Below are 14,362 nucleotides of genomic sequence, written 5' to 3'. Positions count from 1 at the left end.
TGAGATGTAGAATAAAGATCCCCAAAAGTTCCTGAACTGGCTTTGGAGATTATAGTAGTCACCGCTGTACATCTTTTTTTTGTTGCAGTAATGAAGCAGGTGAAATATGTCATGGACTTTGACCCCTTTGTTCTCTGTACGTCCCACTGAAAAGAAAATGTTGGTCTACATTCCCTTACGCGTTCAGTAGATAGATGGCAGCATAGTATCTTTTCTAGCCATCTTTAAATTCCAAAGCTGTGTGCTTCTGGATTGTAAAAGAAAATGTTAACAACTCATAAGTGTGTGTTTATTTTGCTTTGTTTAGGTGAAAGTGTTTATTCAATAAACAAAAGAAAAGAGGGTTTCCCTTTGACTGTTACTGTAATAGCACTTGTATTCGGTAGAAAATGGGTACATTATGGTTACTCTCATGGGAAAGAGAGTTGAGAGAAAGTAGGCTACTCACAAGTGTAGGGAAATGAACAGTCAGAAGAGTGATTTTCTTTCATTTCTCTCTTCACTTTGTTTTCAGAAAAAACTCTTGTAGTCCTTGCAAGTACCCCTCCTTTAGACAGTAATGTGATACTTTTTTATTTCTTCTTCTTTAGTTTTAAAATATCCATCTGTCATTGAATATTCAATGATTTATATGTTTTTCTTCAAAAGATTTTTATATGTGGAGTTTGGAGGATATACTTGAATATATTCTTTGCTAAGGGAAAGAGGTAAGAGATGTAGGAGGTAAGGACTTCACAGTGCATAATGAGTCAGTGCAGAAATTTAGGATTGTTTCGGTTTTTAACATTTTTTCTTTCCTTTTATTTATTTGAAATGTATATGGAGACAGCTTCCATCTGCAGGTTCCCTCCTCAAATACCCTCCAGCAGCTAGGGCTGGGCCAGGCCAAAGCCAGGAACCCAGAGCTCTATCTGGGTCTACCATTCAGGTGACAGGGATACAAGAACTTGAGCTGTCACCTGCTGCCTTCCAAAGTGCACATTAGCAGGAAGCTGGAGTCAGAAATGGAGTTATGACTTAAACTCAGGCAGTTCAATATGGGGTATAGTCTTACTTAATCCCCATGCCAAATGCCTGTCCCTTAAGTTGTTTTAGATATTTATTCATTCCTTTGGGAGGCAGAAAGAAAAAGGTTCCATCTACTGGTCTGCTCCCCAAGTGCCTGCAGTGACTTGGGCTGGGCCTGGCCAGAGCTGGGAGCCAGGACTCTCAGTGCATGTCTTCTACATGGGTGGCAGGAACCCAGTTATTTGGGTCATTACCTCTGTGTTGGAGTCACAATCCTGAGCCACACGCAATAGGCATTCTATTGTGGTTCACAGGCATCTTATCAACTAGGCTGAGCATCTACCCCTAGGATTTATTATTTAAGCTGTAAATATTGATTTATCTTCTATACTAAGAAGGGCCCCAAACCTGAAAATAGTATTTACTTTCTTCTTTGAAAATATTAGGTAAAAAGTCCTAAAATTCTCAATTAGTGTTAAGAAGAAATGCATGTTTAGAAAAATGTCTGAAATTTGAGTAGTAAGTTTAATTCTACATTAATGGGTCTGGCTAAATCAAACATCTCTTGTTAGAATCACTCAATCAATAAAGATTGCAAGCTTTCAGATGTTTGGAAGGTTTTTCAAATTTTAGACATTATATTAGTTTGACCATCATGTGCATTTATCATACCAATATAATGTTGAATTTTACTTAAAATGTCTTGGGAAACTAATGTCTTACTTTCAGTAAAGTCAGTAAAACTTTACTGTGATTAAAACCATTGTAAGGATTTATAACCTGTAGATTGGAGAGTGTTTTGACATTTTAAGTGAATAAAATGGATGGATATTGTAGAAAATAAACTTTCATCTTTGGAAGATTCATATTTGGGTATGTCACATAGTCATAGTAAATGATAAAATACAAATGTTCAGTAATTTGGTATATTGTTAAATTATAATATTTTTTGTCTGATAGTTGTATAGCAAAACCAATACTTGAAAATTACAGCTTTTTAGTTAAATATGAAGGTAGATATCATTATATATTTTAATTTCTTAAAGTGTAATTTCTTAAATTACATTTTGATCCATGAATGTTTCATTAGTCATATTTTATAATTTTTACTTTCTATTATTTCAGATTTGTATGTTATTTGAACTAGTGAGAACTGTCTACTCAGTAGAAATATTTCTGAAAGGATAAATAATGTAGTTTCCAATTTATAGTTAAAGTGAGATTCAGACAGATTCAATAACTTGTCCAACACAGAAAAAAACACTTGATAGGATACTCTTTGAAGCCACCCCCATATTATTTTAGCATTTAAAAAATTTAAACACAGATTTAAATGTACTAATGTGGGGGGTTGGGCATTTGGCCTCCTGGGTATGGTGCTGGTTAAGATGCCTCTGCTCTTAGTGCCTGGGTTCAGTTCCCATTTTTGGTTCTGGATTTCAGCTTCCTGCTAAAGTAGATCATGAGAGGCGGCAGGTGATGGCTCAAGTTCTTAGGTTCCTGCCACTCATGTGGGAGAACTGGACTGAGTTTCCAGTTCCTGTTTTCAGCCCATCCTAGTCCTGGCTGTGGTAGGCATTTGGGAAGTGAACAAATGAATAGGAGCTCTGTCTCTGTGTCTCTGTACCTCTAATAAATTTAAAAACCCAAAATTAAGAGTGTTGTAAGTTCTGGTCTTCAGACGAAGCTTGTTGAACTTCCTGATTCGTGGAGTCATACGTTGCTGTTTTTTCATTGAGGCAACCATTTTTAGTAGTTTGTCTAAAATAAAGACTCTAGTACATCTTCTGAAGACATTATGGTAGATAAAACATGCTTTTGAAAATATATATCAGCCAGCAGTCAGATTGCAGGCAATGCTTACTACTTCTCTTCATGAGAAAATCGTGTGTGTGTGTGTTTAATGAATTATATGTGGTCATTAGTATTCACAATCATGGAGCTAATCATTTGTGACATAAAACTGTAGTTAAAAGTTACTGCTTTTAAATTGTTTTCAGGCAAAATAGATTCGGATAACTTCTGATTGATTCTTTTAAACTTGTTCTTAGATGAAGAGCAGCAAACAACATGCTAACTGCATTTAAGGCTGTGAGAATAGGGTGACAGAAGGGAAAGAGAGGAGAGAGAATTTGGATAAAGGACATGCTGCCAATATTCAGAACAGGAAAATAAATAATGTTTAGCAGCAGAGCCAACTCTTCTGCTAGGAAGATACATTATTATTATTCCAAATGGCTGATGTCTATTGGCGTTGCTAAGGGTCTGTAGGAGTGTGCCGTACAACTATTTGCCTAGCCTTTTCTAACAGAGTCGAAATAGAATATTTGGTCGTAGGTGTTTTTGCATATTGGTAAGTCCCTTTATGATTTAATTTAATTTTTTTATATAATCAGTTTTGAAGTGTATATATATATATATATGACACATATATAAAATCAGTATTTGAGCATTTCTGCTATTTGAAATATATATATAAAATCAGTATTTGAGTATTTCTATTTATTTGACATTTAAAAGGAATACTTTAAGCTTAACCTTTGTTTTAATATCTACAATATCATTTATTTATTGTAGACACTGAAGAATGGATAAAATTCTGAAATATATGTTTAACTTTTTGCGGTTTTGGCTAAAGTAGTCACAGATAGCCAAGAAGAGTGTAATTAATATGAGAACAAAAGTATTTTTAAAGTGCATAAGAAAGCAGTCTGGCTTTTTGTTTGTGTATCCTGAAATGCTGATGGAGATCTTGTCCCTTGGCAACTTTTGTGTTGACTTGAGAGAAGTAGTATCATATATATTGTTCATATTAGTAGAGAAAACCAGTTTAAGAATGCTATTTTTCTAGCAATTTTCAGTTCTGCTTGTCACATATTCCTAAGCTTTCAGTGACAGATGAAACAGAGACCTTGTAATAAATCTTACCTTTACTCTGAAATACCAGGTTGACAATATGTCATCATTAAATGTGCCTATATGACATGTTTAGTCACAGTTATTATAGCATTTTGCATGGGGGGTTAGCAGTACTTAATTCTCTGAAAGACTGTTTTAGTTATTTTTGAGTTTAAATGGTTAAAACCTGGCAGCACCTTTGTCTTACTCTTGAACTTTTACCAAACACAGTAGCATTGCATTAAATGGTAAATAGAGTAAGTAAATATGTTATCCTGTTTTCTTATTGAATTATTCCAACTTTTGTAGAATTTTTCTGCAAATTTGGTGAGGCAGACACAATTTTTCTGCTTGGCCGTCAGATGCCAGTGAAATTTACCCTGTAACACAGTTGCATACATAAGTGTACCAAAGAATTCTGAACCTTCAGCGATAGCCATTAGAGAGCATGTACAGTGTTTTTTCCCCTGTAGATATAAATTTCCATTAGGATGTAGTAAAGCTGGAAGAATGCCTTTTACCCGAGGGCTGGGGGAGTGAGGAGAGTTGTAGAGAATAACCCTGTTGTAACTTCTTTGTCTACATTTCAGAATATAATAAACTTAAACTAAGGGCCATTCTGGAAAGTGGGTAACCAAACAGATGCAATAGGATTTTGTTTTAAGGTTAAAGCAAAATTACTCATTTTCATGGAAGAGTAACTACCACATGAGCACACCCTCTGCATGTGAAAGTGGCTGCTACTCTGTCTTTATGAGAGGTCACATTGACACATTTCAGATGTGATACAAGCTATTTTCCTTCTTGAAAAACAGAGAAAAATTAAATCCCTTATCAATGACACAGTTTCTCAACGGGGAGGTAATGTCTGGAGGCATTTTTGTTGTTGGGAGTCTGGCTGTGCTGCCTGCCTCGAGCATGTCGAGGCCTGGGGTGCTCCGCGTACCCTACAGTGCATGGGACAGCCCCAAGTGCTGGTAGTGCTGAGGCTGAACACCCAGCAGTAGGAGGCCGATCATAAATCAGTCACATACTCACATCGCTGCTTCTCAGACTAGTCTCATAAAAACACAGACGACTTGACTGTACTTTGGTCAAGGGAAAATATCTGATAAGGTGATATATATGCAGAGACCTGAAAAAGTGAGAGAATTAGCATCTGCATTGCTGGGGAAGTTTTCTGGGCAGAACAAATATGACGTTCTCTGGACATACTTGAGAAATAGCAAGGAGCTTAATGTGGTGGGATCAGAATGAGCCAGGAAGAAAGCGTAGATAAGGTTAGAGGGCTGCTGTGACTCTTGCCTCTCTCTTTTTTGTTCTCTAATGTTCTTTTCTTATGTTATTTGACATTTTTGTGTCTCCTTTCACAAACCCTATATAACTAAACTTTATTTTACATTTTGAGTTTTTCATGTTTTGTTTCTATTCTAAAATTAAAATATTCTCATAATCAGTATTTCACCAACTTTCTGCTTTACTGTTTTCATTTTTTGTACCCTTTCTGTAATAAAATATAATGCACAAATAGAAGAATGCACAAATGTTTTAAAAGGGCCATGCATTTGCCCTGTCAGGATGCTGGTTAAGGTGCCTAAATCCCATATCAGAGTACCTTCATTTGATTCCGGTTCCGACTCCCAACTCTGGTCTCCTCTGCTAACAGGGACCCTGGGAAGCAGTGGTGATGGCTCAAGTCATTGCGTCCCACTTCCCATGTGGGAGGCTGGGATTGAATTCCTGGCTTCTGGCTTTGGGCTAACCCAGTTCCAACCATCATAGACATTTGGGAAGTGAACCAGAAGATATCTATCTCTACCTGCTTCTTGAATAGACATAGATAGATAGATAGATAGATAGATAACTGGAAAGCCCAGTGAATTTTCTAATGGCTCTTTTCAGAAACATTATAAAACAAGTAGCAGTACAGTTGAATGTCCTTGCTATGAATACTACTATAAATATTTAATCCTTCATTTATTTAATATAAAACAATTTATTCTGCTGGTGAACATTTACATTGTTTTCAGTTTGGAGCTGTTAGAAATACCATCAGCAACCTTGTTTATATTTCTCCTTGTATATGTGCAAATCATCAATATAATTTTCCCATATTGTCATGTAGGTACTTTGTCTCTTCCCATTGGAACTGAATTTTGTGATGTTTATGAGAAAGGATAAAGGCAGTGTTTCATATTTTTTTCCACAGACGACTATCCAGTTGTTTTAGCATCATTTATAGAAAACATAATTCTTTACTCCTCTGTCTGCAGTGCTCTTTGTCATAAATCAACATCCGCATATGTGTGTATCTGTTTTTGCCTCTTCCCTAGTCTGCTGGTCTCTTGTCTCTCGTTGTGGGTGTACGAAATTGTCATCATACCTAGTTTTATAATAAATCTTGCTATGTCATAGAGCAGCAGTTTCAGCCTTTTTTTCATTATCTTCCTAAGGAGTCCTTTTAGACATTTTTCTCCTCCTTCATAAAGTTAACTCCTATGGAATAAGATTTTTCTGGGTAGTATTTATTAATTTGTGTAGGGGCATAAGCCATTGTAATAGCTAAGATATTTTTTCTCTTTCTGAGAACCAGTTTTTTCCCTCTTGGAAGCAGCATTGGCCCAGTTGAGCATGCGTGGAGTAGAACAGACCCTTCCCCCAGGTTCTTTGTATGTAAGATGGTTATGCCATTCTTTGTGTTTATTTTTTCCAGTGAAATTTAGAAATAGATTAGCAATCCCTGCAAAACAAAACAAGCAAAAATATTCCTGTAGGGGATCTTTTACTAGAATTGTATTAATTCTGTATGTCAGTTTGGATAGTTGACATCTGTACGTTACTGTTTTCTAATTCACAGACAGCATCAGGAAAAAAATTGCTTTGGTAAGAAATTAGAAACATGGGTAGTCCTGTAATCATAAGTGAGAAGTGAAAACTTTTTTTGCAAAGAATATTTATAGATTTTCCAGTGAGTTCTGATTCTGTCAAACATGAAAGGAAATAATAGTTTTGTTTTTAATGTACAAACTCTGAAAGAATAGAAAAAGAGGAAGCTACCCTCCCTAACTCATTTTATGTGGCTAGCATATCTTAGATATACAACCTATCAAGGAAAACTATAAAGTTAGTATGATTATGAACATATATGAACAACTCTTTTTTAAAAGACAAAGGTTTATTTACTTATTTGAAAGGCAGAGAGGGAGGAGGGGGGAGAGAGCGAGCGAAGGAGAGAGAGATGGATGTATCTTCCATCTACTAGTTTATTCCTCATATGACTGCAATGGCTGGGGATGGGCCAATCTGAAACCAAGAGCCAGGAACCTCTTCCAGGTCTCCCACATGGGTGCAGGAGCCCAAGCACTTGGGCCCACTTCCGCTGCTTTCCTGAGTGCATGCATTAGCAGGGAGCTGGATCAGAAGAGGAGCAGCAAGGATTTGAACTGGCATCTATATGGGATGCTGACACTACAGGCGAAGGTTAACTTTCTATGCCACAGTGCTGGCCCAATGAACAACTTTTTTTTTTTTAAACTTTTATTTAATGAATATAAATTTCCAAAGTACGGCTTATGGATTACAATGGCTTCCCCCCATATCGTCCCTCCCACCCACAACCCTCCCCTTTCCCACTCCCTCTCCCCTTCCATTCATATCAAGATTCATTTTCGATTCTCTTTATATACAGAAGATCAGTTTAGCATACATTAAGTAAAGATTTCAACAGTTTGCTCCCATACAAACATAAAGTGAAAAATAATAGATGATTTTTTAAATGATGATGAAATCAGAGCAGACCTATTGTCATGTTTAATCCCAGTGAGAGTCAAGTTGGGAATTGATAATTTCTTTCTTTTTTTTTTTTTTTTTTTTACAGAAGATCGGTTTAGTATACATTAAGTAAAGATTTCAACAGTTTGCACCCCCATAGAAACACAAAGCGAAATATACTGTTTGAGTACTCATTATAGCATTAAGTCTCAATGTACAGCACATTAAGGACAGAGATCCTACATGAGGAGTAAGTGCACAGTGACTCCTGTTGTTGACTTTACAAATTGACACTCCTGTCTATGGCATCAGTAATCTCCCTATGCACCAGTAATGAGTTTCCAAGGCTATGGAAGCCTTTTGAATTCACCGACTCTTATCTAGTTTAGACAAGGTCATAGTCAAAGTGGAAGTTCTCTCCTCCCTTCAGAGAAAGGTACCTCCTTCTTTGAAGACCTGTTCTTTCCACTGGGATCTCACTCACAGAGATCTTTCATTTAGGGTTTTTTTTCTTTTGCCAGAGTGTCTTGGCTTTCCATGCCTGAAATACTCTCATGGGCTTTTCTGCTAGATCGGAATGCCTTTAGGGCTGATTCTGAGGCCAGAGTGCTATTTAGGACATCTGCCATTCTATGAGTCTGCTGAGTATCTCACTTCCCATGTTGGATCACTCTCCCCTTTATTTATTCTATCAGTTAGTATTAGCAGGTACTAGACTTGTTTATGTGCTTCCTTTGACTCTCAGTCCTTTCATTATGATCAGTTGTGAACTGAAATTGATCACTTGGACTGGTGAGATGGCATTGGTACATGCCACCTTGATGGGATTAAATTGGAGTCCCCTGGTATGTTTCTAACTCTACCATTTAGGGCTTGAGCATGTCCCAAATTGTACATCTCTTCCCTCTCTTATTCCTACTCTTATGTTTAACAGGGATCACATTTCAACCAATGAACAACTTTTAAATTATTAGCGAACTGAATCTGGTTGTATAACTACATAATTAGCCTGACCAAGTTGAGTTTATCCTAGGAATGAAAGATAGTTTTCACATTGGAAATTCAGTTAGTAGGGGCAAGTTTTTAGCCTAGTGATTCAGACACCTGCATCCCATATTGGTGTGCCTAGCTTGATTCCTAGCTCTGCCCCCTGATTCCAGCTTCCTGCAAATGTAGATCCTGGGAGTCAGTGGTGATGATTCCAGTAATTGGGTTCCTGTCACAAACATGGGAGACCTAGATTGTGTTTCTAGCTCCTAGCTCTGTTTGTGGCCGAGCTCTGGCAGTTACAGGCATTAGGAAATAACCAGTAGATAGAAGTTCTTTCTTTTTCTTGCCTTCACTCTCTTGTTCTTGTGCTTTCTCTCTCTTTCTCAAATAAGTAAATAAAAATAATAAAATCTGTGTATTTTGTCACATTAACAGAAAACATTCAAGTGAATATTTCAGTGTATAAAGGCAAAGATAAAATTCATGTTGTATACTCCTAGCAAGCCAAAACCAGAGGAAAACTTCTGTAATCACATAAAAGATATGAGATTTCCAAAAAACAAACTTAAGGGAGCCATAGCTTGCTAAGATGAAATGTTGATTTCTTTCCTTCCAGGTTTGAGGACAAGGCATTGATGCCCACCATCACCATTGTTGTTAAACATATTGCTAGAATAGACACTGCAGAAAAGCAAGAATTAGAAAGAAAAGGTGTAACTGCTTAAAGAAATAAAACTGTCAGTACTGTTAGGTGATATAGTTTTGGAAACAATCTATCCATAGATCATGGACTTTTTAGAAAATTAAAAGAAATGTGACTATCAAATACTTTTAAAAAATCAGTTTATGCTAGCAAACCGTTAGACATTGAAATTAATAGCAAATGTCATTTATAAAAGAAGCAAAACCTAAGAAGTTTCTTAACTAAATCGGGTCAAAAAATTACAGAAACCCTAGTGGGAAACTTATGAAACCTAGCGGAAAGAATGTTATATGCGAATGTATTCCTGAGTGTATTTTAACCTGGCAAATCAAACTTTAAATATTTTTATGGCAATACAAATTGTCCAGCATAACCAAGACGTTCTTAGAAAAGAACAAGATGGAATGACTTGGCCTACCAGGCATCAAGGCTTATTATAAAGCCATAGTAACTAAGATGTGGATCACTGTTTCAAGGTAAACAAATAAATTAAGTGAATCGAATAAAGAGCCCAAGTCAGATCCATGTATGTATGGATCCTTGATCTCTGATCACTGAGAAGACAGAGTTTTTAAAAAAATCTTCCTGGTATTATTGAATATCCATATAGTAAAACTAAAATCAGATTGCTATTTTTCTCTGTACAAAAGAATAGCATCACGTGTACTTGGATTCATGATATAAATATTAAAGGCAAAACTTATGAAGCTTGTAAGGGCTTTAGAAGATAGTGTAAGAAAATGTCATGATTACTTAAGGGTTGGGAAATACACAAACACAGTAAAGATAAGCTGGACTGCATTACAATTTAGACCTTGGGTTTATCAGAAGGTGCCAGCGAGAGAGTGAACAGGTGGTCTTCAGAGTGGGTGAAGATACTTGCAGTGTGCTAGTGTAAAGAATGAATCAGTGGCTTTTACCTTTAGGGAGGGGGTGAATGAAAGATTGGGATAGGGAAGGAATACATGAGAAGGTGTGGGTGGTTTCCAGTGTTCCTGTTCTTGAGAGGACAGCGTGACTCTCCTTTAAACTGAAAATATGTTTTATACCTTTGGATATATATGTATTTCTTCACAAACAATGAGAACAAGAGAGAAATACATTTGTTGACTGTTAGTTTGCTAGGGCTGCTATAGCAAAACACCTCAGAAATTCATTTTCTCAGTGTGACAGCTAGAAGTCCAAGATTGAGTTGTCAGCAGAGTTGGTTTCTTATTAGGCCTCTCTCCTTGGCTTATGGATGGTCACCTTGCTATATCCTTGTGTGGTCTTTCCTCTGCGTGGAAAATCCCTGGAATCTCTGCAGATTTCCTCTTATAAGAACACCAGTCAGATTGGATTAGTGCCTACTCCAAGATGTCTCCTTTTTATTTTTTTTTGTTATTATTATTTTTTTCTTTGACAGGCAGAGTGGACAGTGAGAGAGACAGAGAGAAAGGTCTTCCCTTGCCGTTGGTTCACCCTCCAATGGCTGCCGCGGCCGGCGCGCTGTGGCAGGCGCACCGCGCTGATCCGATGGCAGGAGCCAGGTACTTCTCCTGGTCTCCCATGGGGTTCAGGGCCCAAGCACTTGGGCCATCCTCCACTGCACTCCCTGGCCACAGCAGAGAGCTGGCCTGGAAGAGGGGCAACTGGGACAGAATCCGGCGCCCCGACCGGGACTAGAACCTGGTGTGCCAGCGCCACAAGGCGGAGGATTAGCCTAGTGAGTCGCGGCGTCGGCTTCTCCTTTTGATTTAATCACTCACATAAATGCCCTGTTTGTAAACAGGGCCTCTTTCTGAGCTATTGGGGATGAGGCTTCAGTATAGGAATTTGGAGATGTAGTTCAACCTGTAACTGTATAGTAAAGATCTTCAATATGAAAGGGTTCTTGGGAATTGGATAAAATTTCCTAAGCCACCTTCTGGATTCAAAAGTGCTCTCCCTATAAGAATCTAAGAACTAAAGATGTATTTTGGAGAACAATTTTAAATAGCTCAAATATGAATTTAGTGCTGTTGCTGATAACTATGCACATGTGAACTTGGAATACAATTGATTTTTGAAAATGTAAAAGTGATAAAAATCAATTTTTAAAGATTTTTTAAGAGATTTTATTTATTTGAGAGGTAGGGTTAAAGACAGAGAAAGGGAGGGACAGAGAGAAAGGTCTACCATCCACTGGTTCATTCCCCAATGACTGTAATGGCTGAAGCTGAGCCAATCCGAAGCCTGGACCTTCTTTGAGGTCTCCCACATGGCTGCAGGGGTCTAAGCACTTGGGCCATCTTCCACTGCTTTCCCAGGTCATAAGCAGAGAGCTGGATCAGAAGAGGAGCAGCTGGGACATGAACCAGTGTCCATATGGGATGCTGGTGCCAGCCCCTAAAGATTTTTTTAAGTCATATATAAATTTACATGTCTTTCTCTTAAATGAATATAAAATATAACAAAATGAGAAATATAAGTAGATCTTTTAGGTCTCATCTGCATCCCTGACATTTATAAATTGCCATTGGTCAACAGTTTTATACATGGTGAATATTTGAAAAGTATAAAATAATACAGTAAGCACAGTGCTTTGCCTTGAAGGACACCTGAGGTTTTCTTGTGGAAGTAGGCATCAGAAGGGTTGTAGAATGAGTTCTTGTGAAGTGACAGAAGCTCTCTGAAATTGGAGGGAAAGTTGTAAATCTCAGATATGGATGGGTATGGCTCATCATAGGTGATAGACAGGTTGCTGGGAGATGTTGGAATGGTGGGTGCAGTTTTCTGTGTTCATCTAGGTTTTCTCTCAGATAAAATCATGCACAAGAAATACAAATTCTTGCTAGGCTAAAATTGTGAATATATTAATAATATTGGAAAAAATTGATACTTCCAAACAGCATTATAGCAGAGCTTACTGTACTTAATTTAGTGTATCATTGTAGCCCTATCTTGTCATTTTATATATTTTATAAGGATTCTGGATTAAGTTCTTCTTATTGAAGGATTGAATTGGTTCCTTAATACTTGAATGATACATAACAACTTAACTATGTTGGTGAATTTTAGGTTTTCCCAGGCTAGTGAGTAAGTAATTTGTATGTGAAACCAGATTTTTGCTTGAGTTTGGTGATCAGTGTGATAACACAAAAAACTTTACATCTTACCTTTAGTGGCCTCCTTATTTTTGGTCTTGATACCACAGTACCAACATGAAACAATATACAAGAAAGCATATGAATGGTTGTGTTTTGGGGGTCCTTGTCATCCACTTGTTTTTATCCAATGTGGAAATTTTATTCCAAAGTTTGGCAACCCAGGCTTCCAGGAGATGTCTTAGTTTTCCGGGCTCTCTCTGTTTCTCCTCTGGTCTGTTTGGTAACCACAGTGAGGGTGGATGAAATGCATGTTTTCCTTTCCTTCTACCACACTATCTTTGGTTTACTCATGAGACCAGGATACCAAGAAATTACAGAACTCATTCAAAATGCAGGGAAAACAAACATAAAGGAATCATCAGAACAGCTCTCTTCATTTCAGTCTTTATCTGATCATCCAGCCACCACTGCCAAACACTCTGCTGCATTGTAGACATTTAAAGACATGGTCCATCCTTCAGGAAATATGTGATTTATTTAGAGAAGGGATGGAAAGCCTTTTTTCTGCCAAGGACCATTGGATATTTATAACATCATTCATGGGCCATACAAAATTATCAAGGTAAAAATTAGCTTGATATTGCTTTATTGAATTTTGAGTCCCACCTGTAATTGCCTTGGTAAAGGCAAAACCAAATGATCTTGCAGGCTTCATATGGCCTATGGGTCAGATGTTCCCCAACCTGGATTTAGAGAGCACTCAACATTGCAAAATTCCAAGACAGTATGATATGTGACACACATGGATGGATGTGTGCCCAGATTCTGTAGAAACATCAAGGAATACCTAGACCAGAAGGAGAAATGGGCATGCTGGGGAGAAAAACTGATTTTCTGGTTCAAGACATGAAAATGCTTGTGCATTCAAACTGTTTAGCAGTATAATAATAAAATTTCCTTTGTAGACCAAAGATTGTTTGCCATCTGTGTTTTGGTTTATGGTTTAATGTTGTCATTGTCATTGTTTGTTTTGTGTGGGCTCTTTTGGGCCACAAGTAATTTAAAAAATGGACAAAGCTAACTTGAAACTCTAGGATTGAGTGTTTTTTTTTTTTTTGACACATTAGCGTAGTAAAGACATATGTTAGCTTGATACTATAAATTAAAAAGTTATTTTTGAAATTTTCAAATATTTATAAAGTGGAACAAAAAATAGAGAAGGAGGTTGTTCTTTTAAAACAATAAGGGAGGCATGTATGGCCTGAGTTTTGAATATTGCAACCGTAAGAAACTCTTCAAATTGTTTTTAAGACTTTCTTTTTCTTCTTTTTTTAATAGGACCTCTTTGTTGTTAGACATGAATTGGCCATAATGAGACTAGCTGCTTTTATGGGCATTACTATGTTAGTTGGAATAACTGGACTCTTTTATACGCAACTGATTGGCATCATTACAGTAAGTATATTTTTAATGTAAGTGATGTATTTATGAACATATTACCTAATTATGAACTGAATTTTTAAAAGTTATGAGAGGTTTAGAAATGAAAGAGAAGCATTCATTAGCTTTAATATAATTCTATTTTCTTATACCTGTGTAATTTCAAAGTAGTTTTAATCAGGTATAGAATTACATATAATTATGTATCTTTTTTAAAAAAACTAACAAAAAACATTTTTATATGACTAAAAACTTGGTGTTTATAGCCTTTAATAGTTACATATACTCTGTTTAGTGAATTAACTATTTTCTTGTTTGACATCTAGTGTGCAGCGTTGTTTTTTTTTATGTATGTATCTCATAAACACAACATTAGGAACATAATAATTCTTCCCACTGTACCTGCTCAACCTCACTCTCCACCATTTCTCCTCCCTCTCCTGTTTAGTCCGAGAAAGATAAAGAAACATAAAGAAAGAAATAA

At 36.8% G+C, this 14,362-nt stretch overlaps 1 protein-coding gene across 8 annotated transcripts in view; it reads left to right on the top strand.

Annotated features, from left to right (window-relative positions):
- The window catches only part of ZDHHC21 (zinc finger DHHC-type palmitoyltransferase 21), a 117,775-nt gene that overhangs the window by 38,941 nt on the left and 64,472 nt on the right, over positions 1–14,362 (top strand). For all 8 annotated transcript variants that reach the window (XR_007924083.2, XM_051857808.2, XM_051857814.2 and 5 more), the window contains one exon: positions 13,777–13,893. Coding sequence is in view for 7 of the 8 variants with exons in the window: in XM_051857808.2 (XP_051713768.2) it covers positions 13,777–13,893 (117 nt within the window). In the remaining variant the exon portion in view is untranslated. The remainder of the gene's footprint in view (positions 1–13,776; positions 13,894–14,362) is intronic.

The sequence above is a fragment of the Oryctolagus cuniculus genome, chromosome 1 (genome assembly GCF_964237555.1).
Source record: "Oryctolagus cuniculus chromosome 1, mOryCun1.1, whole genome shotgun sequence".
Classification (NCBI taxonomy): domain Eukaryota; kingdom Metazoa; phylum Chordata; class Mammalia; order Lagomorpha; family Leporidae; genus Oryctolagus; species Oryctolagus cuniculus.
This window is presented reverse-complemented; position numbering and strand designations above follow the sequence as displayed.